This window comes from Macaca mulatta, chromosome 10, assembly GCF_049350105.2.
Source record: "Macaca mulatta isolate MMU2019108-1 chromosome 10, T2T-MMU8v2.0, whole genome shotgun sequence".
NCBI classification, from domain to species: Eukaryota; Metazoa; Chordata; class Mammalia; order Primates; family Cercopithecidae; genus Macaca; species Macaca mulatta.
The window spans coordinates 20,239,847-20,265,709 of NC_133415.1; the positions used below are offsets into that span (position 1 = coordinate 20,239,847).

A 25,863-nucleotide genomic window follows, 5' to 3' on the forward strand; every position below is an offset into this window, starting at 1 on the left:
TAGAAGGTGACAACTGCAGCCTGTGTCCAGATTTTTTTTTTTTTGAGATGGAGTTTGGCCCTTGTTGCTCAGGCTGGAGTGCAATGGCGCGATCTCGGCTCACTGCAACCTCCGCCTCCTGGGTTCAAGCGACTGTCCTGCCTCAGCCTCTGGAGTAGCTGGGATTACAGGTATGTGCTACCATACCCAGCTAATTTTTGTATTTTTAGTAGAGACGGGATTTCACCATGTTGGTCAGGCTGTTCTTATTTGATCTCAGGTGATCCACCAGCTGAGGCCTCCCAAAGTGCTGAGATTACAGGCTTGAGCCACCGTGTCCAGCTTCTGTGTCCAGATTATTATCATCAGGAGTCTTTCAGGTTAAAGCTGCAGGAAGGACAGGTGTGCAGGCCTCCCAATAAGGTGGCTGGTGGATCCCCTTCAGCATTGTTTCCAAGGTGGAGGTAGCTAAAATGAGTATCTAGACAGCCTTTGTCAAAGTCTGGAACACAGCAGGGGTTGAGGGGTGGGTGACGGGGATGGTGTTGCAGCAGCCAAAGGGGGAATAACCGCAGAGGAGGAAGGGTCACTGGGCTGCCTGCAGCAGCCCTGGGCTGAGGAAGTTCCCTGCAAGGTGACTACTATGGCTACAGAAGGAAAGATACCAACAGGTGTGTCTCCTGGACTTTTACCAAGGGATTTCAGCCACAGGTTCTCAGCCTCAGGAATACCCAGATGAACTCTGTCCATGCCCAGCCATTGCTCTGTGGTTCTGCCAGCAATGCGTACTCCAGATCATTAGTTTTTTTTTTTTTTGGGAACCAGATTCTGTCCTTAAGTTGGATTCTTCAAACTTTGAGAGTGCCTGGGAGAAATCACCTTTGGGTTTACAGATTTATATTGTGCCCAAGGCCCCACTAACCAGATAGCATTGTCCTTCCCAGTGGTTACTCCACAACATCCCCCATATGCGGAAGCAACAAGAAACAGGTCTCCTCTCAAGCACTTGTAGGGAAACACAAGGGGTGGGGTGACTTGCATTCATTTCTTCCCATGACAAAGGTGGCACCTAGCACTGAGGAAAGCAAGCCAGGATACCCAGGCTATAGAAGTATTCATATAAAGAGGATGAAAGGGTAGGGCCCCTAAGGAATGACTCAGCTGGCATGTGAGACCCAAGCCAGAAGGTCATAGTCACACTTGCTGCAAGGAAGGGGCTGCCTCAGGTGGGATGTACATATTCTCTAGAGCAGATGGGTGTCTACTTGAGGGTTTTAGACTTGGGTGCATGAAAACTCTCTATGGGGAGTTTGTGTGGGCTAGGCCAGAAGGTGGCTAGCAGACCCTCTACATTTACGTCCCTGAGCCAGACATGTTTTTACTTTCCATATTGCCAGGTATGTTAACTGCTTTAACTGCTTAATTTATTTAGTTTGATCAATGGCCCCGTTCAGGCCCACCACTCCTACACTTGCTGGGGACAGCTGGGAAACAACCAGCCACACAATGCTGAACTGTGCTGCTGCTGGGAGTTCAGGGCTCAGTCCTACAGCAAGCTTGCAAACTTCACACAGAAGTACAGTCTATATATCAAGTAAACTCTGACCAGAGATGACATCTGGTCCCACAACTCATCAGGTCTATGTACAATATTTCACATACCACCCAATAGATATAACAAGAAGATAATATTAACAGCAACCACTCCTTTATCAATTCCCCCTGCTCCAATACAACCACCACACATTGCATTAATACACCAAACCCTTTCCCAATTTATTAAATATGGTGCAACCTCACATACACTTAGAAGAGGCAAATCTAGTTGTGATGAAGAGTTCCTAGAGCTCTGGGAGCCAAGATGGAGGTTTTCTAGTACCTGCAGATGTGGCTCAGGAGGATGCTGCCCAGGAGCTCATGAGCTGGGAGAGCAAACATGGGAGGTAGAAGTCAGATGGCCCAGCTCAGGGAGCTGTCTCTCTCAGCATCTTAGCTTTGGGACTCTGCCACCACCTCTTCCCAGCCCAAGCTGCTGCCTAAACCAGGCATGCTGAAGGGTGAGCAATGGTTGCCATGAGGCCAAGACCAAGAGATTGCTGAGATTCCCACTCCCCTCCCTCAGACTCTAGGCCTGTGACAAGCTACTATCCTCCAGAACCCATCTAGCTTTAGGCAAAATGTCTTAGGCATCTGACTAAGGAGCCCACCAGAGTATGAGTAACAGAAGCCAAGATCTGAGCTTTCTATTCTTTTTTTTTTTTTTTTTTTTTTTTTTGAGACGGAGTCTCGCTCTGTCGCCCAGGCTGGAGTGCAGTGGCGCAATCTCGGCTCACTGCAAGCTCCGACTCCTGGGTTCACGCCATTCTCCTGCCTCAGCCTCCCGAGTAGCTGGGACTACAGGCGCCCGCCACTGCGCCCGGCTAATTTTTTCTATTTTTAGTAGAGACGGGGTTTCACCATGGTCTCGATCTCCTGACCTTGTGATCCGCCCGCCTCGGCCTCCCAAAGTGCTGGGATTACAGGCGTGAGCCACCGCACCCGGCCTGATCTGAGCTTTCTAGAGTGCAGGGCCTCTTTCTAGTCCCCTAGCCTCTTCCTGTGCTTGTGACTGTTGCAGACAGAAAGGATGTTGCCTGTTAAGTTCTCAGCCAGTTTCCAGTAGTAAGTTGAAAACATGAGGTGGAGGCTTCCCCTCACATTGATGTGGGCCCTGGGCTGGTTAGAGCCAGTGAGCAGGTAAACAGAAGTCAGCCCTTTCTCTAACTCCTGGCCTGTTCTACCACATATTAAGGGACTCTTCAAGACCTACTCCCTCAACCTTGCTCCAGGAAGGGCAGGATCTGGAGTGGAAAGGGGGAGCATCACTGTCTTTTTCACACCCTTTGAGTGCCTTCTGGCCACCAGTCTTTCTTTCGTCCACACGCTTGAAGTCCTCCTGCACCCAGCTGGACTAGTGACTTCAGAGTTCACAGGCAGGTTCACCCTGGGATCCTGCCCAGCAGGTCCAGGTCACGCTGATTAGTGTAAGCGACAGCCTCCCACAATCCACTGCCAGGGAGTTCCTGGGTGGATCTGAGTAACAGATTCCTCCTGGCCCAAAGGCCAGGCTTTTTTTTTTCCTCTTCACAGCTTTCAGGCAAGTATTGGATTTACAGACAGTAACTAGGCCCCAGAACCTGTGGAGATACATTTCCCTGGTGCTGCGCTCACTTGCCTCCTGGGGAGGTAGTAGGAATGGCTTGTTCTGCTTCTAAACAGGCCGCCAATCCACAGGAAGCCCGGACGGCCCTGCTCACAGCAGGGATGGGGCGCAGAGGGGCAATGCTGGCTGTAGAACACCCCCCTGCAGGGGGCTGGGCCAGGGCTAGGGAGGTGAGTCCCGGGTCAGGCCGTACTGCATGCTCACAGTGTGGTCCAACTCCTCCAGCTCTGCAGGCAGTGGGATGCCCAGCTCCCCCAGGTATAGGGAGAGGGCCTCAAAGGAGTCCTCCAGTTTTGAGAATGCTGGTCTAGAAGGAAAAGAGGTAAATTAGAGGCAGGTAGAATATGAGCAGGGCCATGGGGTGGGTGGCAGGAATCTAGGCTCAGCTACTTCCTGGTTGTATGACCTCAGGTAAACTCCTTCATCTAGTAGTGCCTCTGTGAGAAATGGACATAATGTTACTGCTACCTCATATATCTGCTATAAAGTTTAGATAACACTATGAGAAGGCTGGCCTAGCTGGAGTTAGTACTTAAAAACAATAGGAGAAAAGGTCCCTCCCATGTCTTAGAGAAAATGCAGTCATCAAAGGTGGAACTGGAAACATCAGGCTCCTAGTGCCATGGAAATGGCTTGGCTGCCCCGAAAGCCTAAGACAGCTCAGGCTTACTCTTCCTCCATGTTTATGCTTAAATGTCATGTCACCTCAGTGAGGCCTGCTCTGACTACCATATTGAAAATTGCAACTTGTACCCTAAACAATCCTCTTTACTTGGCTTGACTCTTTTTCCATAGCATTTGCCACATTCTAATATTCAATATAGTTTATTGTATCTACTGTATGATACAGTAGATACCATGCTACAATCTATGTTCTATGAGGATAGGCACCTTTATTTTGTTCACTGCTGTAACCCACGTGCTTAGAACAGTCCCTAGCACACAGTAGGCATTCAATACTATAAATATATATTTTTTAAATAAATTAAAGATATTTAGAATGACTGACAAGAGGTATTAGAAAACAAATACTGTGTAGCTTCACAGTTTCTCCTCAAGCTCTTACACTGGTGTTACTGAAGGATTGCGGTCCTTGGCCTATAAAGGAACAAGGTATAGATTCTCCCACCAGAAAATTTCAACTCTAATGTGGACTGCTGAAAATAATTTTTAAATAGATTATGTGCCAACTGGTTATCCTGGGAGGGTGGAGTTGGGGGTGAGGAGAATGTTGAGAGGTATATTGGTTAAGGGAGATTATAGAAGACATATTTCCTACGCTATAAACTTCGGTAATGTTTGAACTTGTTTTTAAAAGAAACATGATTTTTGATGGCAGGAAAAAAACCCCACAAAAGATTCTTTTTTTTTTTTTTTTTGAGACAGAGTTTCACTCTTGTTGCCCAGGCTGGAATGCTATGGCATGATATTGGCTCATTGCAACTTCCACCCCTGGGTTCGAGCAATTCTTCTGCCTCAGCTTCCTCAGCAGGCTGGGATTACAGGCACCTGCCACCATGCCCGGCTGATTTTTGTATTTCTAGTAGAGATGGGGTTTCACCATGTTGGCCAGGCTGGTCTCAAACTCCAGACGTAGGTGATCCATCAGCCTCGGCCTCCCAAAGTGCTGGGATTACAGGCATGAGCCACCGCTCTCAGCCAGATTCTAGTTTTTTAACCACAAACTTGAAATAACCTAGGGTAACTTTGGTAATAATGAAATGATCACCTGAGAAGAATAAAGGTAATTTTGAAAATACTTCTTTAAAGGAGAAATTAGCAAAATGCATAAAACTGCTCACTGTAGTTAATACCTATTGTAAAGAGAAACTGGAAAAACCTGAACATCTACATTACAATATGTTCAGACAGTCTCTCACTAGAATTTCATGTTGTCGACGAAAATGATAAACAGGAAGACTGCATAGTAACAAGGGAAATGCAGGACAAAATACAGAACTATTTACTATAGAAAAAAGTATATGTGTAGATATGGACAGGGGAATATCGAAAGATGAATACACTTACCGTATTCAGTGGGTTTGGGTGAATTTCCTTCTTTTAAACTTTCTTTTCTTTTCTTTTTTTTTTTTTCTTTTTTTTTTTGAGACGGAGTCTCGCTCTGTCGCCCAGGCTGGAGTGCAGTGGCAGGATCTCGGCTCACTGCAAGCTCCGCCTCCCGGGTTCACGCCATTCTCCTGCCTCAGCCTCCCGAGTAGCTGGGACTACAGGCGCCTGCCACCTCGCCCGGCTAGTTTTTGTATTTTTTTTTTTTTAGTAGAGACGGGGTTTCACCGTGTTAGCCAGGATGGTCTCGATCTCCAGACCTCGTGATCCGCCCGTCTCGGCCTCCCAAAGTGCTGGGATTACAGGCTTGAGCCACCACGCCCAGCCTTTTTTTTTTTTTAAAAAGACAGAGTCTCGTTCTGTCGCCCAGGCTGGAGTGCAGTGGCGGGATCTCGGTTCACTGCAACCTCCACCTCCCGGGTTCATGCCATTCTCCTGCCTCAGCCTCCTGAGTAGCTGGGACTACAGGCACCCGCCACCACGCCTGGCTAATTTTTTTTTTGTATTTTTAGTAGAGACGAGGTTTCACCATGTTAGCCAGGATGGTCTCGATCTCCTGACCTCATGATCTGCCCGCCTCAGCCTCCCAAAGTGCTGGGATTACAGGCGTGAGCCACCGCACCCGGCCATAAACTTTCTTTTTTTTTGAGACGGAGTCTTGCTCTGTCGCCCAGGCTGGAGTGCAGTGGCCAGATCTCAGCTCACTGCAAGCCCCGCCTCCCGGGTTCACGCCATTCTCCTGCCTCAGTCTCCCAAGTAGCTGGGAGTACAGGCGCCCGCCACCTCGCCTGGCTAATTTTTTTTTGTATTTTAGTAGAGACGGGGTTTCACCATGTTAGCCAGGATGGTCTCGATCTCCTGACCTCGTGATCCGCCCGTCTCGGCCTCCCAAAGTGCTGGGATTACAGGCTTGAGCCACCGCGCCCAGCCCATAAACTTTCTTTTAATGGCTGTGTGTCTGTGTCCTATTCAGCTTACTTGCTGCTATGACTTTACCTCTCTCTTCTCCAACCTGTACATATGAGTTGTCAGATGGCTAACGGGTTGACAGCCACATTCTTTTTTTTTTTTTTTTTTTTGAGACAGAGTCTCGCTTAGTCGCCCAGGCTGGAGTGCAATGGCGCAATCTCGGCTCACTGCAAGCTCCGCCTCCCGGGTTCATGCCATTCTCCTGCCTCAGCCTCCCGAGTAGCTGGGACTACAGGCGCCCGCCGCCTCGCCCGGCTAGTTTTTTGTATTTTTAGTAGAGACGGGGTTTCACCGTGTTAGCCAGGATGGTCTCGATCTCCTGACCTCGTGATCCGCCCGTCTCGGCCTCCCAAAGTGCTGGGATTACAGGCGTGAGCCACCGCGCCCGGCCGACAGCCACATTCTTGACCTGAAGGCTTCTCTCACCCCTGTGCTTACGAAGCACTCAGGGGTGGTCTTAGACTGAGGCAAACATCCCAGGACCCTGCGATCTGGGAGAAAGAGGCAGGATACCAACCTGCTCTCAGGCTCCAGTCTGCAGCAGATGGCGGCCAGGGGGAAGAAGGCTGGGGGACAATCTGTGGGAACAAACTTCTCCCAGAAAAGCTTCACGTTAAGGCCAAAGTCCAGTGTTCGGGGAAGGCAGTCAGGATCTGCATACACCTGCCCAATGATCTGTAGGGTAAGAAGACAGCTGTTTACGAAGGACTACAGAGGTCACAGATACATGGCAAGGGAAAGGGATGCTGGATGTGGACAGTAAGGATGGGCAGAAGAGGAGGTGGTAAAACAGGTTAGAGAGCTCTCCTCAATCCCCAATCATCTCTCCAAATCTTATAATCCAGATCTGGATCCACTGAGAGTTGAGTTACTGAAGAGGACTGAGAAGGGGCTTCACTGCAGAAGCCAAGTGTTCCAAATCAGCATCTGGAAGCTAGCAACTTCCACTCATCCCACGCTGCCTTGTCTGTGTCTCCTTGTGGCTGTGTGTCTGCCAGAGTGAAGGCTCTCTGAGGTGCTGGATCTGATTCATGTCTGAAACCCTTTAGCACCAACCTAGTGCTCTGTACACAGGTGCTCAATTAATATTAAAGAAAACAATTTTAAAAAAAAATCTTCCTTCACGGCCAGGTGCAGTGGCTCATGCCTGTAATCCCAGCACTTTGGGAGGCTGAGGTGGGTGGATCACCTAAGGTCAGGCGTTTGAGACCAGCCTGGCCAACATGGCGAAACCCTGTCTCTACTAAAAATACAAAAATTAGCCGGGCACGGTGGCGCACACCTGTAGTCCCAGCTACTTGGGAGGCTGAGGCAGGAGAATCACTTGAACCTGGGAGGCGGAGGTTGCAGTGAGCCAAGATCGCACCTCTGCACTCCAGTCTGGGCGACAGAGTGAGATTCTGTCTCAAAAACAAAAAACAAAGAAATTTTCCTTCATTATCCTAACCATTCTTGTCTCTCCTCTCCTCTACCCATCACAACTTTCTAGGAATTACAGTAAGGCTTTGAATGTGTGTGTGTTTGAGTCTTTGAGATATGCTGAGATAAGCTGTCACCTGACTAAACTCCTAAAGGTAGGAATCTTTCCACGATTCCTCACTCTTTCCACGTGGTACCTAGCACAGGGCTGGCACTTCCTAGAGTGGCTACTTCTACTTGAAGGGAACTGAGAAGGGCTACATTTGGCCCAAGAGTTAGCTAGACAGCCACACGAACAGTCTCTTGCCCTTCCTTCTGGAATTCTGAGTCTCACCTACCCCTTATTGACCATGTGTAAGCCACTGCCCTCTTCTGAGCCTCAGTTTCCTCAACTAAAAAAAAAAAAAAAACACAACACCTGGCCGGGCGCAGTAGCTCACGCCTGTAATTCTAGCCCTTTGAGAGGCCAAGGCGGGTGGATCACCTGAGGTCTGGAGTTAAGACCAGCCTGGCCAACATGGTGAAACCCTGTCTCTACTAAGAATACAAAAATTAGCCAGGCATGGTGGTGTGTGCCTGTAGTCCCAGCTACTTGGGAGGCTGAGGCAGGAGAATCACTTGAACCCAGAAGGCGGAGTTTGCAGTGAGCCCAGATTGTGCCACTGCACTCCAGCCTGGGCAACAAAGCGAGACTCCATCTAAAACAAAAAAACCCTGCCAGTCCTCCTCTTAGGACCAATGAAACACGAATGTGGCAAAGATGTGCAGATGCGTTATAAACCATAAAACCCTACACCCATGTTGATTTTAGTCAAGCTAGTCATCCCTAGAAGGAGAAGCCCCAGTTCTGAGGGAAGGCAGAGCTGCTAGGCCTGCTGCCTCAGGCATGGCCTTGGTGCCAGAGCTCACCTCACAGAGAACGATCCCAAAGGAGAAGATATCCACCGTCTCATCATAGCTCTTTCCTTGGGGAACACAGGAGAGCACGCTGTTAAGTTTACATCCCTTACCTGCTCTGCACTGGGTCTAGGGTCAATCTAAGCCACAGCTAAGAACCAGGGCTAGAACAGGTTCTGCAGGGACACCCCACAAGCTGTCCTGCACAGACATCACCTGAAAATAGTCCTTCCTCAGCCCTAGGTGACCTGCCTTGAAGAGCCCTTATAACATAACACTGCCTAGGATGAAACTGCATGTTAAAGTGGAAAAGAACCAGACTAGGATTCATCCAGGCTCTGCCATTAGCCAGCTGTGTGCTCCTAGGCAATTCACCGAATTTCTCTGGGCCTCAGACTCCAAAATGGATTATATTCAGACCATTTCTGAGGTCTCACAACCCTAATTTCAAGAATGCCAACCAGCATCTCTGGTTGGTTTGAGCATTATCCACCAGAGGGCACCACACTTCAGTTCTCACCACGGAGAGAGACTGCTAAAGCTGGGACAGTAGCCTGAGCTCTCAGCAATCCCTGAGGCACAAATGCCACAGTCAGACCTCACCTTATCCCCGAGGATGGGACACTGATTAGTTCCCAGCCCCCTAAGCTCAGGGAGCTAATTCGTGAGGCCCCTCCTGGCAAGGGAAAAATATCCTCAGCTCTGGGTATCTGGTCCTACACTTCACAGGCCTCCCCTGGAGTTCCTAGGGCTCTGATGCAAGGGCGGCATCTGTCCTCCCTCTGCAGGTGTCCCCTCCAGGGCTTCAGGACTCACCATTCAGCATCTCAGGGGCCATCCAGTAGGGGTTTCCCACCACCGTGTAGCGCTTCTTGCGGTCGTTCTTGCGCAAGGTGCGTTTCTTGGTGGTGGCCTTCTCCATGGGGGGCCTTTTCCTCTCTTCCACTATGAGCCGTGACAGCCCAAAGTCTGCCACCACCACAGTCTTGTCCTGGTAGAATAAAAGCAAGGTGGGGACTTCGTGGGGATGTTCTCAAACCTGGCCCTGGGGAGGAGGTATAGGCAAGAGAAGCCACTGAGAAGGGGAGAAAAGGTGTACAGCAAGGGAGAATCAGAGCAGAAAGCTCTATCAAATAGACACACTCAGGCCGGGTGCGGTGGCTTACGCCTGTAATCCCAGAACTTTGGGAGGCCAAGGCGGGTGAATCACCTGAGGTCAGTTGTTCAAGACCAGCCTGGCCAACTGGTGAAACCCCGTCTCTAGTAAAAATACAAAAAAAAAAAAAAAAAAAAAAAGGCCGGGCGCGGTGGCTCAAGTCTGTAATCCCAGCACTTTGGGAGGCCGAGACGGGCGGATCACGAGGTCAGGAGATTGAGACCATCCTGGCTAACACGGTGAAACCCCGTCTCTACTAAAAAATACAAAAAACTAGCTGGGCGAGGTAGCGGGCGCCTGTAGTCCCAGCTACACGGGAGGCTGAGGCAGGAGAATGGCGTAAACCTGGGAGGCAGAGCTTGCAGTGAGCTGAGATCCGGCCACTGCACTCCAGCCTGGGCGACAGAGCAAGACTCCGTCTCAAAAAAAAAAAAAAAAAAAAAAAAAAAAAAAAATTAGCTGGGCATGGTGGCACACGCCTGTAGCTCTAGCTGCTTGGGAGGCCAAAGCAGAAGAATCACTAGAACCCAGGAGGTGGAGGTTACAGTAAGCCAAGATCGCGCCACTGAACTCCAGCCTGGGAAACAGAATGAGACTCCATCTAAAAAACAAAACAAAACAGAAAACGCATTTGTTTCTGAGGGTCTGGTATCTGAGCACAGCAGATTCCTAGCCCACAGTGGGGTTCATGGCAGAGCCACTAGAGCCCTGGAGGTGAGGTTCAGGGACTTGGAGAGTGGAACTCAGAGGTGGGACAGGGGGTTGCTTTTGTTTTTCCCCGTCCAGCCTTATTCCTAAAAGGATTTCAGGCAGTGGCTAGAACCAGGATAAGACAGAAAAAGGCAAGGAGGAGGCAGTAGGTGGGGAGACTTGGGGGAGACAAGCTCTTTGAATGGCTACAGGGCAGTCATGTGGGAAAGGAATGAAGATTGCGTGGTGTGGGTCTAGAGGGCAGAGCCAGGGCCAGCTGGTAGACACCCAGGAAGTCAGATAGCAAGTCAATAAGACAAATAACATTGTAACCACCACAGCTGAGGCGCAGTGGGAGGAATGCTCGTCTCAAACTGGTCCCTGAAAATTTACTAGCTCAGTGGCCTCAGGCTGAGGCTTCAAGTGCCACCACTGTAAAACGGGGTCAGCAATAAGCTGCTTTACAAGACTATTATGGGGCAAAAGCAGGTAAAACGACAGGGCTCTACATATAGTCAACAAACTTCTGAATGATTTCAAAGGTTGCTAATGAGAGAAGGTAAAATTATGTCTGTGTGTCTCTGGGAGCTCCCAGAAGACAGAGAAGGGCATTGGAAGAAGCAGGATAGGAGCTTCTAGGCAACACCTCTGCCCTCTAGCCAGAGGGGACAAGTCAGCCTCCTTTGTGACAAGGAAGCCAGGAAGGATAGGACCCTGGAGGCCAGGCCCAGAGCAGTGGGACATACCAACTTGATGAGGCAGTTGTGAGAGTTCAGATCCCGGTGGATGATACACATTGAGTGCAAATAGGCCTGGAACAGAAGCATGAGCTGAGGCTAAAGGACTGGCAAATCAACTAGACCCTGATTCTGGAATTGGGGGCCACAGATGCTCTCCTACCAGGCCATGCCCACCCAGCTTCAGAACCCAACCTGGACAACAGGGCCAGGGCCTCCTGTGGTCACTCCCTTGTTCCAACACTAACAGGAAGCCTGGGCTTCCTCTGCTTCTCTGCTGCCATCTCCTGTCCATCCTTTGGTTCACCAATCACTAGCACAGTGACTGGCCAAAGCCCTCACTGCTCTCTCCTTGTCCACAACTTCACAGAACCCTTGACGTTGCAGCAGTCCCTCCACCTCTACCCACTTTACCCTGATCCAGGCTGCTCCCTCCTCCCCACTCTCCCGATCCCTGGCTTGAGCCACTTTGAATCCTTCCTGCGTGCAACAGAGAAGTGACTTCTTGCTCCAGCTAGCTGTCTTTCAGACATTGACTTCCCCTACGACTCCACTTTCCCCAACTGTCTAAACTTTAAGCTCTCCCCCTTCCTACCAAAATGTTTGTAAACAAATTTGTTTGTTATGTCCCCTCTCCAGGCCTCCACCACTGGTTCTTGTCACTCTCAGGAGCAACTTCCTTTCTCCTTCCCTTCCCTTGCAAATATAGAAGGAGCCACTCCCTGCTCTCCAGCCCCATGCAATACTGCTTTCATCCCTTAGGCTCCTGGAGCTGCTCACACACCCAGGGAGCTCTTCCTGAATCACTACAGCTCATGACCTGCCTGCTTGCCTGTCTGAGGAAGTGCTCCTCAAAGACTGTCTACACCTTTCTTATGCTACCTGCTCCTGAGACTCTTGTGTGTCTGTTTTTTTCTTCCAGCCTTTTCAATGTCAGCCCTGCTCAAAGCCATCTCCTTTTCACAAGCTGAGACACCCCTACCAGCCACATGGATGCCTCTTCTGTCCCACAGCTCCAACTGCCCCTTCTCTGCAGATTAGGTGACTAGCAGCCTCTCCCTAAGCTCTAGTCTCATGGAGCCAGTTTCCTGCCCAGATGATGCTGATAGGTTCTGCTAGCACAGAACAGCAGGCATCAATGTAGCTCTTCCCAAACCGGTTCCTCAACCATCAGTACCATCCCCCATGCCCCAAAACGTCTGATAAGTGACACCTCAAGCCACTCATAACTCCTCCTCCTCCTCCTGTTCCCTCACTGCCAACTAGTCTCTCCATTCTGACTCCACCCTGCCTCCCAGGCTCCTGTCCCCACAGCCACTACCTTAATTCAGAAATCTGAAATGTGTCATTAGCCCCCTTTGCAGGTCTCCATTCTCTGGACCCTCCGCATTCCACCTCAACCTACTAACCACATCAGACTCTCTTTTTTTTTTTTTTTGAGATGAAGTCTCGCTCTGTCACCCAGGCTGGAATGCAGTGGTGTGATCTTGGCTCACTGCAACTTCCGCCTCCCAGGTTCAAGCTATTCTCCTGCCTCGGCCTCCTGAGTAGCTGGGACTATAGGCGTGCACCACCGCGTCCAGCTAATTTTTGTATTTTTTTCTTTAGTAGAAACAGGGTTTCATCATGTTGGCCAGGCTGGTCTCAAACTCCTGACCTCAAGTGATCCACTCACCTTGGCCTCCCAAAAAAGTGCTGGGATTACAGGCATGAGCCACTGTGCCAGCCCAGACTCATTTTGGAAAAACCACAACTCTTAAGCTTTCTTGCTTAAAAATCTTTTCCTGCCAGGCACGGTGGCTCACAACTGTAATCCCAACACTTTGGGAGGCTGAGGCAGGAGGAATGCTTGAGCCCAGGAGTTTGAGATTAGCCTGGGTGACAAAGTGAGAACCTATCTCTACAAAAAAAAAAAAAATTCAAAAAATTAGGTGTGGTGGTATACACCTCTAGTCCCAGCTACTTGGGAGGCTAAGGCAGGAGGATTGCTTGAGCCCAGGAGGTCGAGGTTGTAGTGAGCCATGATCATGCCACTGCACTCCAACCTGGGCAACAGAGCAAGATTCTGTCTCAAAACAACAACAAAAAAACACCCTTCCTGATTCAAGCCCCAGAAACAGGAAAAAAAAACAAAAAAACAAAAACAAAAAAACCAAAAAGCCAGTCAACCAAAAAACTCTTTTACATCTGTCTCCTAAATATAGTCCACAACTCCTTAGCTTAAAACACAGCGACCCTAACGTACCCCCAAACTGTTCCAGACTACTACTATCTTTGTGGACCCCCATGTGAAGGGCAGTGGCTAAAGTCTCAGGTTTGGTAACCAGACTGATGAGCCCAGGATCCCAGCTCTGTCCCTTTCCAGTCCAGCTTATCTGGAAACTAAGGTGGTTATGAGGAATAAACATGCGCATGCACATTAATCCCTCAGTTCAGTGCCTAGCATATAGAGGGCACTCAGTACTTGTCAGCTGTTATATTTCTATGCTTGGAATCATTTGTTTCCAGGTAAAATAGATGATTTTCTCCTCTTTCCTCCCAGGTCTTTGCTCCTGTCACTTCAATCTTGGAGCCTCTCCGCCAATAGAACTTTATCCAATTCTGATCCTTCAGGGCTCCGCTAGAACTCATTTCCCCTTCATTGATTTCCTAGGCAGTGAGGTGCTCTACTTGGTCCAAGGGGCCCTCAGCACCTGAACACCTGTGACGGCAAGCCAGGGCCATCTCAGGCTACAGTTGCCTCTCTAGTTTGCCTTGTCTGTGCCCTGTTTGCTCTTAGAGATGTGTAATTCTTTGAGAATAGGGCTGTGAGCTGAGAACAGTTAGCTGGGGCCAGTTTCAGTGGCAGAGACAAATTCAATGAATAGCTGCTGACCCAGCCCACACAAGTGGCACAGGAAGGGGTCTCTACATTCCAATGAAGCCCACAATTCTCACATCTCTCCCTACTCTCGCCCTGCTGGCAGGTTTGTTGGTGGGACTCACCATTCCGGAGGCAATTCCTTTGGCAAACCTGACCTTCTGCTGCCAGGGGAACGGATCCTGCAGAATGGGGGAAATGATTATCAGAGGTTGTTGAGCCCTATCCCACTCATGGTCCAGGCCCTATGGGTCAATGTGGTCTCCTAGTGAAGCCTCCCTGTCTATGCTCAGTCCCACCCAGCATGGTCCTTTGGGGGCAAAGCAGGGCCCCTCTGGCCTTTGACCATGACAACATACCAAGGCTCCTGGAGACTATGGGGTGGTGTACTCACCATGTTGCGCAGGAAGTCCTTCAGTGTGCCCCCCTCAATGTACTCTGTCAGCAGGTTCAGCTTCTTATCCTTGTACAGCACACCAATGAACTTGAGCACATTGGGGTGGTCCAGGCTGCGCATCACTTTCACCTGGGGGTCAGGGAAGCCAAGGAAAGCTGGCTGTTAACTTCTATGTCTTCCTTACCCCTTCCCTCCAGGGAATCAGCCTGACAAGTGTTACCACCTGTATCTCCTACTGCCTCTCTTGTGATATGACAGGGCACTAAGATCAGGATGAGGGAAGACCACCACCATATAGATGGAGATGGCTTCACGGACCTTACCCTTGGGATCCTGCCTTTCTAGGAACTGCACTGGGGGAACTGGGGTGGGAGTGGCCAAGTAGCTTGGAGGGCAGTACCCGGACCACAGGTGTCCCCAACTGACGTTGCTCCATGAAGTAACTTGGGAGGGATGGTGAAAACTGTAAATGCCCAAGGAGTGTGAGTGCTCAGGGAGCTCCCCCTCCAGGTTCCCTTAGCAGGGCATTCAGGTAAGGATTATAACATCGAGTTGTACTAAACTGGCGTGTTTTCATGTCCATCATCCTCATAACCTGAGAGCTTCTCTGAACCATGTATCTTTTGTTACTGCATCCCTTGTATCCTCTTTGTGTTGCTTTTAGTAAGTGTTCATTGAACAAATAATTATGCTGTAATTTAGAGGGAGTGGGATATTCCTCTAGGGCTCTTTTCTGCTTAGTCTTTAAGACAGTGATTCCAAACTGTATTTCCTCTTGAAGCCATTATTTGTAAGGTCTTCTCTCTTCCAATGGTGACACCAACCTCCCGGGCCCCCTCCATCTTCTTACCTCAGTCAGAAAAGTTTTCTGGGTCTCCTCATCACATCGAATTAACTCTTTCATGACCATCACTTTGCCCGTGGCTTTGTGTGTCACCTACAGGGAGGGTGACTGTTAACGGTGCTGAGACCAGAAGTTCTGGAGAACTGTTTGAGAAAATCTATGCAGCTGGCCATCCCATCCCTTGGAGGGCACACTGAGCCGGGTCAGACTGACAGAGTTCATGTGTGGAAGATGCAGCGTGGAGCAACGTGGGACTCAGATGGAACCATACCCTCTTTTCTGGAGAGGTGGGCATGCACGGAGGAGAGGCAAGAACCGAGAAAAGGGAAGTGGGGAAGGAGGCAGGAGGGGACGCTGCCAAGCCAAGCAGGGGCTCTGGTCATCTGGCATAGGAGTGAGTCTCTTGAGTGAACAGAAATCTGGGGGCAGGAAGGTCAGTGCCAGAGACATGCACCAGGGAGCTGGGTGGGTCAGGGGTGAGCTCTCCAGCCCTGCTGCCCCTGCAAGCTGAGACACATGGCTTACCTGACCCCCCCTCCCAGTTCTCAGCAGAGGAGGAGGAGGAGGAGAGAAAGAGAGAGGTTAGTCCCTGAGACTGTTCACCAGGGAGGCAGGAGCCATTCCCGTGTGCTCCTTGTAGCATGCCCGGTACTGAGGTCTGTAGGCACCTAACAAACACCCACTGACTGGAGGCAGGAGAGCCACAGGCACAGCTCAACCCAACCTGGATCTCTAGGTCCACAAGCTCACTGTAACAGTAACACTGACCTTAGGTGGCCTGGGTAGGGGTGAAGCCTCTCACACCATCACCCAAAGCCAGGAAGGAGGCCTGGCGTCCTGCAGGGTGTGGGGTGGGGCCAAGTGATGAGAAATCCCCGAAAGACATTGAGAGAGGGACTGGGGGCAGAAGAGCAAAGTATTTGCTACCTGCGCTCACCTTGATAGCCTGCCCAAAGAAGCCCTTCCCCAGGACCTCCCCGTGGATTAGGTCACAGGGCCGGAAGATCTGCTGTGAATAGCTGCTGGAACAACGAAGGGATTCTGAGCGGCTGATGTCACGGCTGAACAGCAGGGGCTCCTTTGGGGAGCTGGGGCCAGGGGACCTGGAGATGCTGTTACTGCGCCTAAAGATGAGGAAAGATGGGGGTAGGGATGCGTAGTCCTCAGAGACTGGCCAAGAAACCCTGGAGGAAGGAATCTTAGGGGCACCTGTTCATTCCAGTGTCTATAGTTTAGATGTTATTATTGGGGAACAGGGGCTCTTACATCAGATGTATCATTTTGGGGTTGCTAACATCAGTCATTTATTTAAGCATAGTAAAAACACATTCAAAATGGGAACTCTACGTACATCACACATAGAACAATTAACTAGATTCTACTAGCTTATAATGCTCAGTATATGACATATATGACAAGACTGCAGATGGTAATTCACCATCTCCCATATTTGCTTGATTTAAGGTACTAACTGGTTTAGAGTGATAGTTATACTAGTATCCAAAAAATGAGCAAATGGGATTTTTTTTTTTTTTTTTTGAGACAGAGTCTCACTCTGTCAACCAGGCTGGAGTGCAGTGGTGTGATCTTGGCTCACTGCAACCTCTGTCTCCCTGGTTCACATGAGTCTTGTGCCCCAGCCTCCTGAGTAACTGGGACTACAGGCATGTGCCACCAGGCCCGGCTAGTTATTACTATTATTTTTGAGACAGAGTCTTGCTCTGTCGCCCAGGCTGGAGTGCAATGGCACGATCTCGGCTCACTGCAACCTTCATCTCCCAGGTTCAAGCAATTCTCCTGCCTCAGCCTCCCAAGTAGCTGAGACTACAGGTGCACACCACCACGCCTGGCTAATTTTTTTTTTTTGACAGAGTCTCGCTCTGTCACCCAGGCTGAAGTGCAATGGTGGGATCTCCACTCACTGCAACCTCTGCCCCCCGGGTTCAAGCGATTCTCCTGCCTCAGCCTCCCAAGTAGCTGGGATTACAGGCACGTGCCACCACGCCCAAATAATTTTTGTGTTTTTTTTAAGTAGAGATGGGGTTTCACCATGTTGGCCAGGTTGGTCTTGAACTCCTGACCTCACAATCCACCTGTCCTGGCCTCCCTAAGTGCTGGGATTACAGGCGTAAGCCACAGCACCTGGCTCTAATTTTTGTATTTTTAGTAGAGATGGGGTTTCACCATATTGGCCAGACTAGCCTCAAACTCCTGACCTTGTGATCCACCCGCCTCGGCCTCCCAAAGTGCTGGGATTACAGGCGTGAGCCACCATGCCTGGCCAGCAAATGGGATTTTGGATGATATTTTGCACATCTTTGTACCTGTCCATGTTTCCTGAATTTTAAGATGATAAGCATATATGATTTTTATAGCAATAAAGTTACTATGTTTACATTTTCAAAAGCGGTAGATAATAGTCATGGTCAATGACTATAGTTTCACTTACTGAAGGAGGGACAAGAAGGTTGAAGTCCACAGCACTGCAGGTGAACAGCCCTGTGAACTTTCTCTCCGGGGTATGCTCCTGCTTTACTTGGGCTACCCAGAGAGGACTGACGCTGGATGCCTCTTGGCTTGTCCTGCCCTACAGGTTTTCTTACCCTTGTTCTTTTGCTCTGCCTCCTGCTGACCATGCCCACCAGAGCACACAAAGTTAGCTGCCCCCCTCCTCTGCATGGTGGCTCTACAGGTATCTGGCCACTCCCAAATCTTCCCTTTTCCAGGCCATGAATTTCTAGTTCTTCTCTGCCCTATGTTGCCCTGCCTCCCACTAATTTCATCATACTGATCAAGGCCAAGAGGCAGTGGGAGTGAGGGGAGCAATTTGAGGGGAGGGCACTGTTTCCAACACATGCCAGCTGAGAGGGCCCTAACTTTGTTTGGTGAGGAGAGTGGATTAAAACAAACAAACAAACAAAAAACTACCTTTTTTGGGGGGGACAATGTCTCACTCTGTTGCCCAAGCTGTAGTAGTGCAGTGGTGTGATCAAGGCTCACTGCAGCCTTGAACTCCTGGGCTCAGGCAATCCTCCTCCTAAGCCTCTCGAATAGCTGGGATTACAGGCATGCGCCAACATGCCCAGTTAACTTTTTTCTTCTTTGTAGAGACAGGAATATTGCCCAGGCTGCGTTTGAACTCCTGGCCTCAAGCAATCCTCTGGCCTTGGCCTCCCAAAGTGCTGGGATTACAAGTGTGAGCCACAATGCCCTGCCCATCTAATTAAAAACAATTTTTTTGGTAGAGACAGTGTCTCATTATGTTGCCCAGGCTGGTCTCAAACTCCTGTGCTGAAGCAATCCTCCTACCTAGGCCTCCCAGAGTGTTGGGATTACAGGCACGAGCCGCCATGCCTGGCCAAGAACCTGATTCTTAGTGATACTAAGAATGCGTCACATTTACTGAACGCTGTCCCTATGGCAGCACCATACAACTTTATGTCCTTTTCCACATTTAAGTCTTACATAATTGGTGAGACAGCCACCTTTATCTTACCATCTTACGTCACAGATGCAGAAACAGGCTCAGAGAAATGAAGTGATATGTGAAGGGAGGAGCTCAGCCTGAAACCCTAGTAGGGTATCAGTATTTCTGCCTGGGAGCCAGTGCTCTTGACTTCTTTTCTGTAAGTCTCCCTACTTGGGCCTTCCACTCAAGGTAACTGCTCCTTCTCCATGGACCTGGCAGAATCTGGGGTTTGGGGGTTGTTGGTCCCTCAAGTCTAAAAAACTTTCATTCATCTTTTACTTTATTGTTTTCAAAGTCTTTCTACACAATTTATTCAATCCCATCTGTGCCCCTACTCCAGGCTCTGAGCTCCATGCTTTCTCCACAGGCCATGCTGTTCTTCAGGGTATAGCATCACCACCTCCTGTCCAGCTTAGGAGTTTAGTGCAGAGCCTGACCCTCCGGTTTCTAAGGAAACCTGGCAGACAGCTGGTCCACAAAGGCTCTAGCTATAAACTGTGATCCCCACAGGGGCAGCTGGGTCAGCACAATCCTCATAGTTTGTCCCTGGCCAGCTGGTTCCTCTCCTAACTCTGCAGGCTTCTGAAAGCCAGCTCAGCTTCATCTGAGAGACAGACATGGGACAGGACAGAGCCAGGGTGGGAGGTGGCACCTCAGGGAACGTCTCCTCAGTGTCCCCTCCAGATTCTCCTTGGTGTCCAGGGTGCTGAGGGTGTGGGGGTGTCCGGCATTCTGCATGTGAGGAGCGAGCTGGGCCTCCAGCCGCAGCTGGTCCAGGCGTTGGGAGACGGGGTCATGTTCAATCAACAGCTGAAGTGTCTGGCTCGTCTGGCTAATTGCATCCTCCACCTGCGGCCAAGAGCAGTATAAAGCTCCCACAGGCTGCCCCATCCCAGGCCACCCATGGCCAACCCAGATGACTCAGGCACAGTGTGGCCAGTGCTCAACTTGGCTAATGGTGGCCTCTAGCTGTCAGTGGCCTCACAGTGCCCTCTGCCTGGCATCCTGTCAGCTCTCCCATCCGTCAACCATCCCTGCTACCCTGGCAACCTGTTAAGCTGTAATAAGTCATCAGTGGTCACAGGCTCAATGCTAAGACAAAGAGATGGGCTGGCGGTAGGAAAAGGTAAAGGCTATAGCCTGATTTCCCAGAGGATCTATTCCATGTCCCACCCTCACAAGACAGATTAGACACACACTCTACCTCCTCCACTCGAAGTGTGCAGACCGGGGTCCCATTGATCTCCAGGATGCGGTCCCCAGGGTGGATGGCATTGCGATTGTTGGGACTGATGTGCATCCGGTTGACCCTGGGCCAGACAAAAGTTGAGGCAGGGTAAAGATGTCCTAAAAACCTGCTTGACCAATTCTGCTTGTGCAGGGAAGGTCCCAGGCCACCAGTTGCCCCTAAAGGGCCCAGGATATCCACATGGAAAGGCAACACCTTTTCTAGGATGCCCCATCTCAGTGAAGGGAATTGCCACCCACCCTGTGGCCTAAGCCAGAAACTTGGACATCATCTTCCCCATTTGGAGTTCCCTCATCCCTCTCCTACTCCCATCTCTAAGAACTCTGCCTTCTTTCCATCATTGTAGTTATTCACATCTCTTACCTGGATCACTGTAATAGCTTCTTTTTTTTTTTTTTAACTTTAATTTTTTTTTGAGATGGTGTCTTACTCTGTCATCCAGGCTGGAGTGCAATGGCATGATCTGGGCTCACTGCAACCTCCGCCTCCCAGGCTCAGGCAATTCTCATGCCTCAGCCTCTTGAGTAGCTGGGACTACAGGCGCCCGCCACCGCGCCCGGCTAATTTTTTTTGTACTTTTAGTAGAGATGGGGTTTCACCGTGGTCTCGATCTCCTGACCTTGTGATCCGCCCGCCTTAGCCTCCCAAAGTGCTGGGATTACAGGCGTGAGCCACCGCACCCGGCCTTATATCTGGACTTTTAATTTTAAAAAATAGAGATGGGGTCTTGCTATATTGGCCAGGTTGGTCTTGAACTCCTGGCCTCAAGCAATCCTCCCACCTCAGCCTCCCAAAGTCCTGAGATTACAGGCATGAGCCACCATGCCCAGCCTACAACAGCTTCCTAACTGGTCTGTATACCTCTAGGCTTTCCCCTCTCCAATCCAACCTCCGTACCAGTGATCCTTCTAAAATGTTAACTTGGTCACAACAGCTTGCTGCTTAAACTCTCAATGGATCTGCTGGATCTTCATAATCCAGGCCCTCTGTATGCTTAACAGCCCCTTTTTTGGCCACACCCAACCTACATCAGACATGATTAAGACTCCCACTTTTGGAGAATGTTTCTCCCTCTGCCCTGAACACAATTCCCTCTCCTCTTCATCTAATGAGGTGGTAGAACAGACTTTAGCTGCTCCTGCCTTCCCAAACTCTAGTATCTTTCACCTACTGTGCAAGCACTAGCCTAGTGTCCAACACATGGTAGATGCAAAATCAACATTTACATGGTAAGCAGCCAGAGGTACGACATTACTGGTATGAGATAGACACAGACTCTTTCTCCATCTGGTCTCTGGCCTCAATCTAGGATAGGGTCTTAAATTCTTTTGGGCCATAGACCACATTTTCTCCGTTCACTCTCTCAACTGACAAAATAATAATCAACCAACTCCTACTATATGCCAGGTACTGTTCCAAGCCCTGGGCATGCAGCACTGAACAAGACAGCAAGTTCCTTCTGGAATTTACATTCTAGTGGAGGGGAAAGAAGATAAACAACTAATACACATAATCAAGCCAGATAATTTCAAAGAGCAAACATGATCTGAAACCTGACACCTGAAAGATGAGTGATTCTGGCCTTAAGTATCTGGTAGGAAGTAGCCTGGACAGAGAGAACAATAAGTGCCAAGGCCCAGGTGTGGTTACAGCATAGTGGGGTCCAGGAGAAAGATATGAGATGAGAATAAAGGGAGTTCTGCATGAGACTTTGGAGATCTAAGCCCTCTGAGGCCCATTTACAGACTCTGCTCAAGAACCCCTGCTGAAGGGTTCTCAAAATACTTACTCTTTCACTTGCACAGTGGTGGCGTAGTTGGAGCAGGCACTCTCCACGGACACAGAGAAGCCCCGCCTGCCTTCAGTGGTCGCTGGCATGGAGATGAGCGTGACAGAGTAGGGCAGCTGGTCCTGAACAGACTCTGTGGAGAGTCTCTCAAACATAGGTGCCAGCACCACCTCATTGTGGCACTTCCCACTGGGGAGAGGGCACAGGGGGGAGTATGATGCTAGAGTCCCATGCAGAAGCCCCCCAGCAACCACTGCACCATGTGGCTTTAAGCAACAGTACCTATAGTCTCACTACCACCCTCTTTGTCATGATTCTAGCTGGCTGCTCAGAATGAGGAGCCTGGGTTCTCAGGGTGGGCTGGGACTGGGGGTGCTGAGCTGGATCTGCAGCAAGTGGTATATTTGGAAGAACATTGGCCTGGGTTGGGGTGAGATGGCCTGGGTTCTCTTCACTCTGCCTTTGACTCACAATGAGAACCTTGCCCTTGTACTATTCTATTCCATGAGCTCCAGGCTGACTTCTTTCATCAACCAAGGTGGTTGGACAGGGTGAGCTCTAAGGGGTCTTTGACTTTAATGTTCTGGGATCCTCCTTGAAGGTGCCTCCCACTGGGAGGACTGCAGGGCAGAGTGAAGACATTTTCAAGGTAGGTAAGAAAAAAGGGTAGAGACATGTGTAAATCATTCTGCTTACAAGTTAAAGAGCTGGTTAAGAGCACTGCTGTGATAGGAATCCAATGCTCTGACTACACTAACACTCTGCCCAACTCACCCTGCCACCGTCCCTCCCCCAGGCCACTCTTATATGGGAGAGGATAGACAAAGGACTACCATCTTACCAGTAGAGGGTGGCGTGCTGCACCAGTGCATATGCATCCCCATCCTCGATGATCACCTTGCAGCTCATACAGGCAAAGCACTCTGGGTGGTACTTGAACTCCCCAGCCACCTGTGAGCAGGTGGGGAGAAGGGTGCACAAAGGGAGGAAGGAAGTGAGTTATCACTGTTGCTGGAGTGAGGACAGGGGTAGGTGAATGACCTCCAATCAAGGCCCCAGTCAAAATCCACTCTTTCACTCTCTGCCCTAGAGCTTCCAAAGAAAGTGTCAGATTGGTACCTCCTGTCATTTCTGAGACTGCACAAAACTGTTTTCGTTTCAGTTATGAGAACAAGTCCCCAGAAGTAATCATCCCCACTAAAAAAGATCACAGTTCCTCCAATACAGGGTTAGCAAGTCTGTGACTATGCTTAAAGTCCTGTGTCCAGAGTGGGTATAAGAGGTAGCACCTCTCTCTGCCAGCCCATTCCAGAGTCTCCTTTTCTTATTCCCTGAACACAACCTAGGTATATCCTCCTTTCAGCCTATAACAGTCTCCTTTGAGGTCCTTATCCAACTATACTGTGTCTCCTCTCTGCCTGCCTCTCCTCCCACTCCCAACATTAAACTTTTTTTTTTTTGAGACGGAGTCTCGCTCTGTCGCCCAGGCTGGAGTGCAGTGGCCGGATCTCAGCTCACTGCAAGCTCCGCCTCCCAGGTTTATGCCATTCTCCTGCCTCAGCCTCCCGAGTAGCTGGGACTACAGGCGCCGCCACCTCGCCCGGCTAGTTTTTTTTTTGTATTTTTTAGTAGAGATGGGGTTTCACCGTGCTAGCCAGGATGGTCTCGATCTCCTGACCTCGTGATCCGCCCGTCTCGGCCTCCCAAAGTGCTGGGATTACAGGCGTGAGCCACCGCGCCCGGCCTAAACTATTAAGTCTTTGAGGGAAGGATCTTACCTTTCACTTAATAGGTGCTCAGCTGATACCTGCTGGTTGAATGAATGAATGAATAAAGGGAGATGCCCTGGCTGATGGAAAGACCAAAAGATGAACAGCCACGGGGAACTGGAAGCACTGTCAATGGACTGAACTGGAAGCACTGTCAATGGACTCTGAAGACCAAGAGGGGCAGATATGAAGGGACTCACTCACCATAAAAGGCCCTGTCATCAGCAGGGAGCACCCATGACAGAACTCCCCAAACTTCCCCCAGTAGTCCTTGGGGCAGTAGAGCTTCCCATCTTTCTCGTAGTACCAGTTGGTGAGGGAATCCTGGCATTCTGAACACCTGAAAGGCAAGACAAGAACTGAAATTCTCCTGGATCCCTGGAACCGGGCCACATAGGCTGTCCCTGGCTCCTAGGTCTGACAACAAAATAGACAGTCCTCTTTGATCCAAAGCCAAGATGGGGGAAAGCTACAGCCTTGTGCTATCTCCCCAAGGGAAGCTGGTTCAGAGTGAATAAGGCCCCAGAAACCAGCTCTGTGTTGCCTGCCTCAGTGGACAGACTAGTGTTTCACAACCTCTTTGGGTCTTGGAGCCCTCTGAGAATTTGATAAAAGCCAAGAAGCCTCCCTTAGAAAAATGCACATATAAGGAAGATGTGTATATAATTTAGGTGGGGGTGTGTGTGTGTATATAAAGGATTCTCTGAAACCTATTTATGGCACCAGTTAAGGACCTCTGGTCTTGACAGATATTTCAATGAACAAAAGCAGTTTGATCATCTCCACTCTTCAAAACTGACCCATCACCAACAGCATTACCAATGTAATGTTCTTGCCAAAAATATGTTAAGTATAAAAAAACTAATCAGGCAAATCTAGAATGTGGGTTATTCTATAAGATAACTGGTCTTGACTCTTCTAAAAAGTCATGGGGAGAAGAAAAGGCACAGATTTAAAAAAGCCTAGAGACACAGCAACCAAATATGATGCCTACACCTTGGATTCAAATTTAGATTAAAAAAGGCAACAGCCATGAACATTTTTTGGAACTGAGGAAATCTGGATTTGGACTATAATATTATATTGTAAAATTACTGTGAATTTTCTTAGATGTGATGATATTTGACTTATATAGGAGAATTCTTAGGAGAAACATATTGAACTATTTAAGGGTAAAAGTCAAGATGCATTTAAGTTACTCTGAAATAGTTCAGCAAAAATAAATAAATGAAAGTATATAGACAGAGGGAGAGAGAGACACAAAGTGGCATAACATTAACAAATGATGAATCTATGTGAAAGGTATGTAGGTGTTATTTGAACTACATTTTCAACTTTTTTACATATTTGAAATTTTTTTCAAAATAAAATATTGGGGAAGAAACCCAACATTCTATTAGCAACGTGTAAGATGTATATGTTTGGCCGGGCGCGGTGGCTCAAGCCTGTAATCCCAGCACTTAGGGAGGCCGAGACGGGCGGATCACGAGGTCAGGAGATCGAGACCGTCCTGGATAACACGGTGAAACCCCGTCTCTACTAAAAAATACAAAAAAAAAACTAGCCGGGCGAGGTGGCGGCGCCTGTAGTCCCAGCTACTCGGGAGGCTGAGGCAGGAGAATGGCGTGAACCCGGGAGGCGGAGCTTGCAGTGAGCTGAGATCCGGCCACTGCACTCCAGCCTGGGCTACAGAGCGAGACTCCGTCTCAAAAAAAAAAAAAAAAAAAAGATGTATATGTTAGATCCACAGCTTGCTGGGCGGGGTGGCTGATGCCTGTAATCCCAGCACTTTGGGAAGCTAAGATGGGAGGATCACTTGAGCCCAGGAGTTCGAGACCAGCCTGAGCAACATAGTAAGACCCCGTCTCTTAAAAAAAAAAAAAAAAAAAAATCCATAGCTCCCTTCTCCCCTAATCACCTGGCTATGAATCCCACCTCTCAAAAGTCAGGTGTGTTGTCAGGACTTACCTGCACAACCTCCTCCTTCCTTCTGAGCTTCCCAACACACACAGCTAAGAGCTCATTGGCCTGCTGAGCCCATGCCATTTCTTTCCTTCTAGTTCCTTCTTTTCCCTATTCTCGTTGTCAAGGCCTTCCACCTTCCACAGTGGCCATATCGTTGTTTCCAAGAGGTTTCAACATTGCTTGGGTTGAATCTTGATCCTGCCACTTACTAGTTACGTCAACTTGGGCAAGATATTTTACTTACTTCTCTGGCCTAGTTTCCTCATCGATAAAATGAACTGCTGTGAAAATTAAAGGAAATAATATGTATTAAAAATATAGAGAGCAGCTGGGCACAGTGGCTCATGCTTGTAATCCCAGCACTTTGGGAGGCCGAGGCAGGTGGATCACTTGAAGTCAGGAGTT

At 49.4% G+C, this 25,863-nt stretch overlaps 1 protein-coding gene and 1 long non-coding RNA gene across 10 annotated transcripts in view; one reads left to right on the forward strand and one right to left on the reverse strand.

The window, feature by feature from the left end:
• Positions 1 to 1,730: 1,730 nt before the first annotated feature.
• The window catches only part of LIMK2 (LIM domain kinase 2), a 68,044-nt gene continuing 43,911 nt past the window's right edge, over positions 1,731 to 25,863 (reverse strand). For 4 of the 9 annotated variants that reach the window (XM_015150059.3, XM_015150057.3, XM_077949975.1 and 1 more), the window contains 14 exons: positions 23,698 to 23,833; positions 22,566 to 22,675; positions 21,725 to 21,913; positions 19,891 to 19,996; positions 19,339 to 19,535; positions 16,155 to 16,341; positions 15,224 to 15,310; positions 14,371 to 14,502; positions 14,102 to 14,158; positions 11,126 to 11,191; positions 9,350 to 9,524; positions 8,546 to 8,601; positions 6,735 to 6,892; positions 1,731 to 3,488 (listed from right to left, as the gene is read on the reverse strand). In XM_015150059.3, the coding sequence (XP_015005545.2) occupies positions 3,344 to 3,488; positions 6,735 to 6,892; positions 8,546 to 8,601; positions 9,350 to 9,524; positions 11,126 to 11,191; positions 14,102 to 14,158; positions 14,371 to 14,502; positions 15,224 to 15,310; positions 16,155 to 16,341; positions 19,339 to 19,535; positions 19,891 to 19,996; positions 21,725 to 21,913; positions 22,566 to 22,675; positions 23,698 to 23,715 (1,683 nt within the window). In that variant the 5' untranslated portion in view covers positions 23,716 to 23,833 and the 3' untranslated portion in view covers positions 1,731 to 3,343. Of the gene's footprint in view, positions 3,489 to 6,734; positions 6,893 to 8,545; positions 8,602 to 9,349; positions 9,566 to 9,829; positions 10,085 to 10,166; positions 11,192 to 14,101; positions 14,199 to 14,335; positions 14,503 to 15,223; positions 15,311 to 16,154; positions 16,342 to 19,338; positions 19,536 to 19,890; positions 19,997 to 21,724; positions 21,914 to 22,565; positions 22,676 to 23,697; positions 23,834 to 25,863 lie in introns of those variants that run through there. The other 5 variants (XM_077949973.1, XM_077949974.1, XR_013399270.1 and 2 more) reach the window with 4 other exon arrangements.
• Positions 15,310 to 24,369, forward strand: LOC144331794 (uncharacterized). The gene is made up of 2 exons (XR_013399293.1): positions 15,310 to 15,504; positions 23,517 to 24,369. It is a non-coding gene; the product is annotated as an uncharacterized LOC144331794 (long non-coding RNA).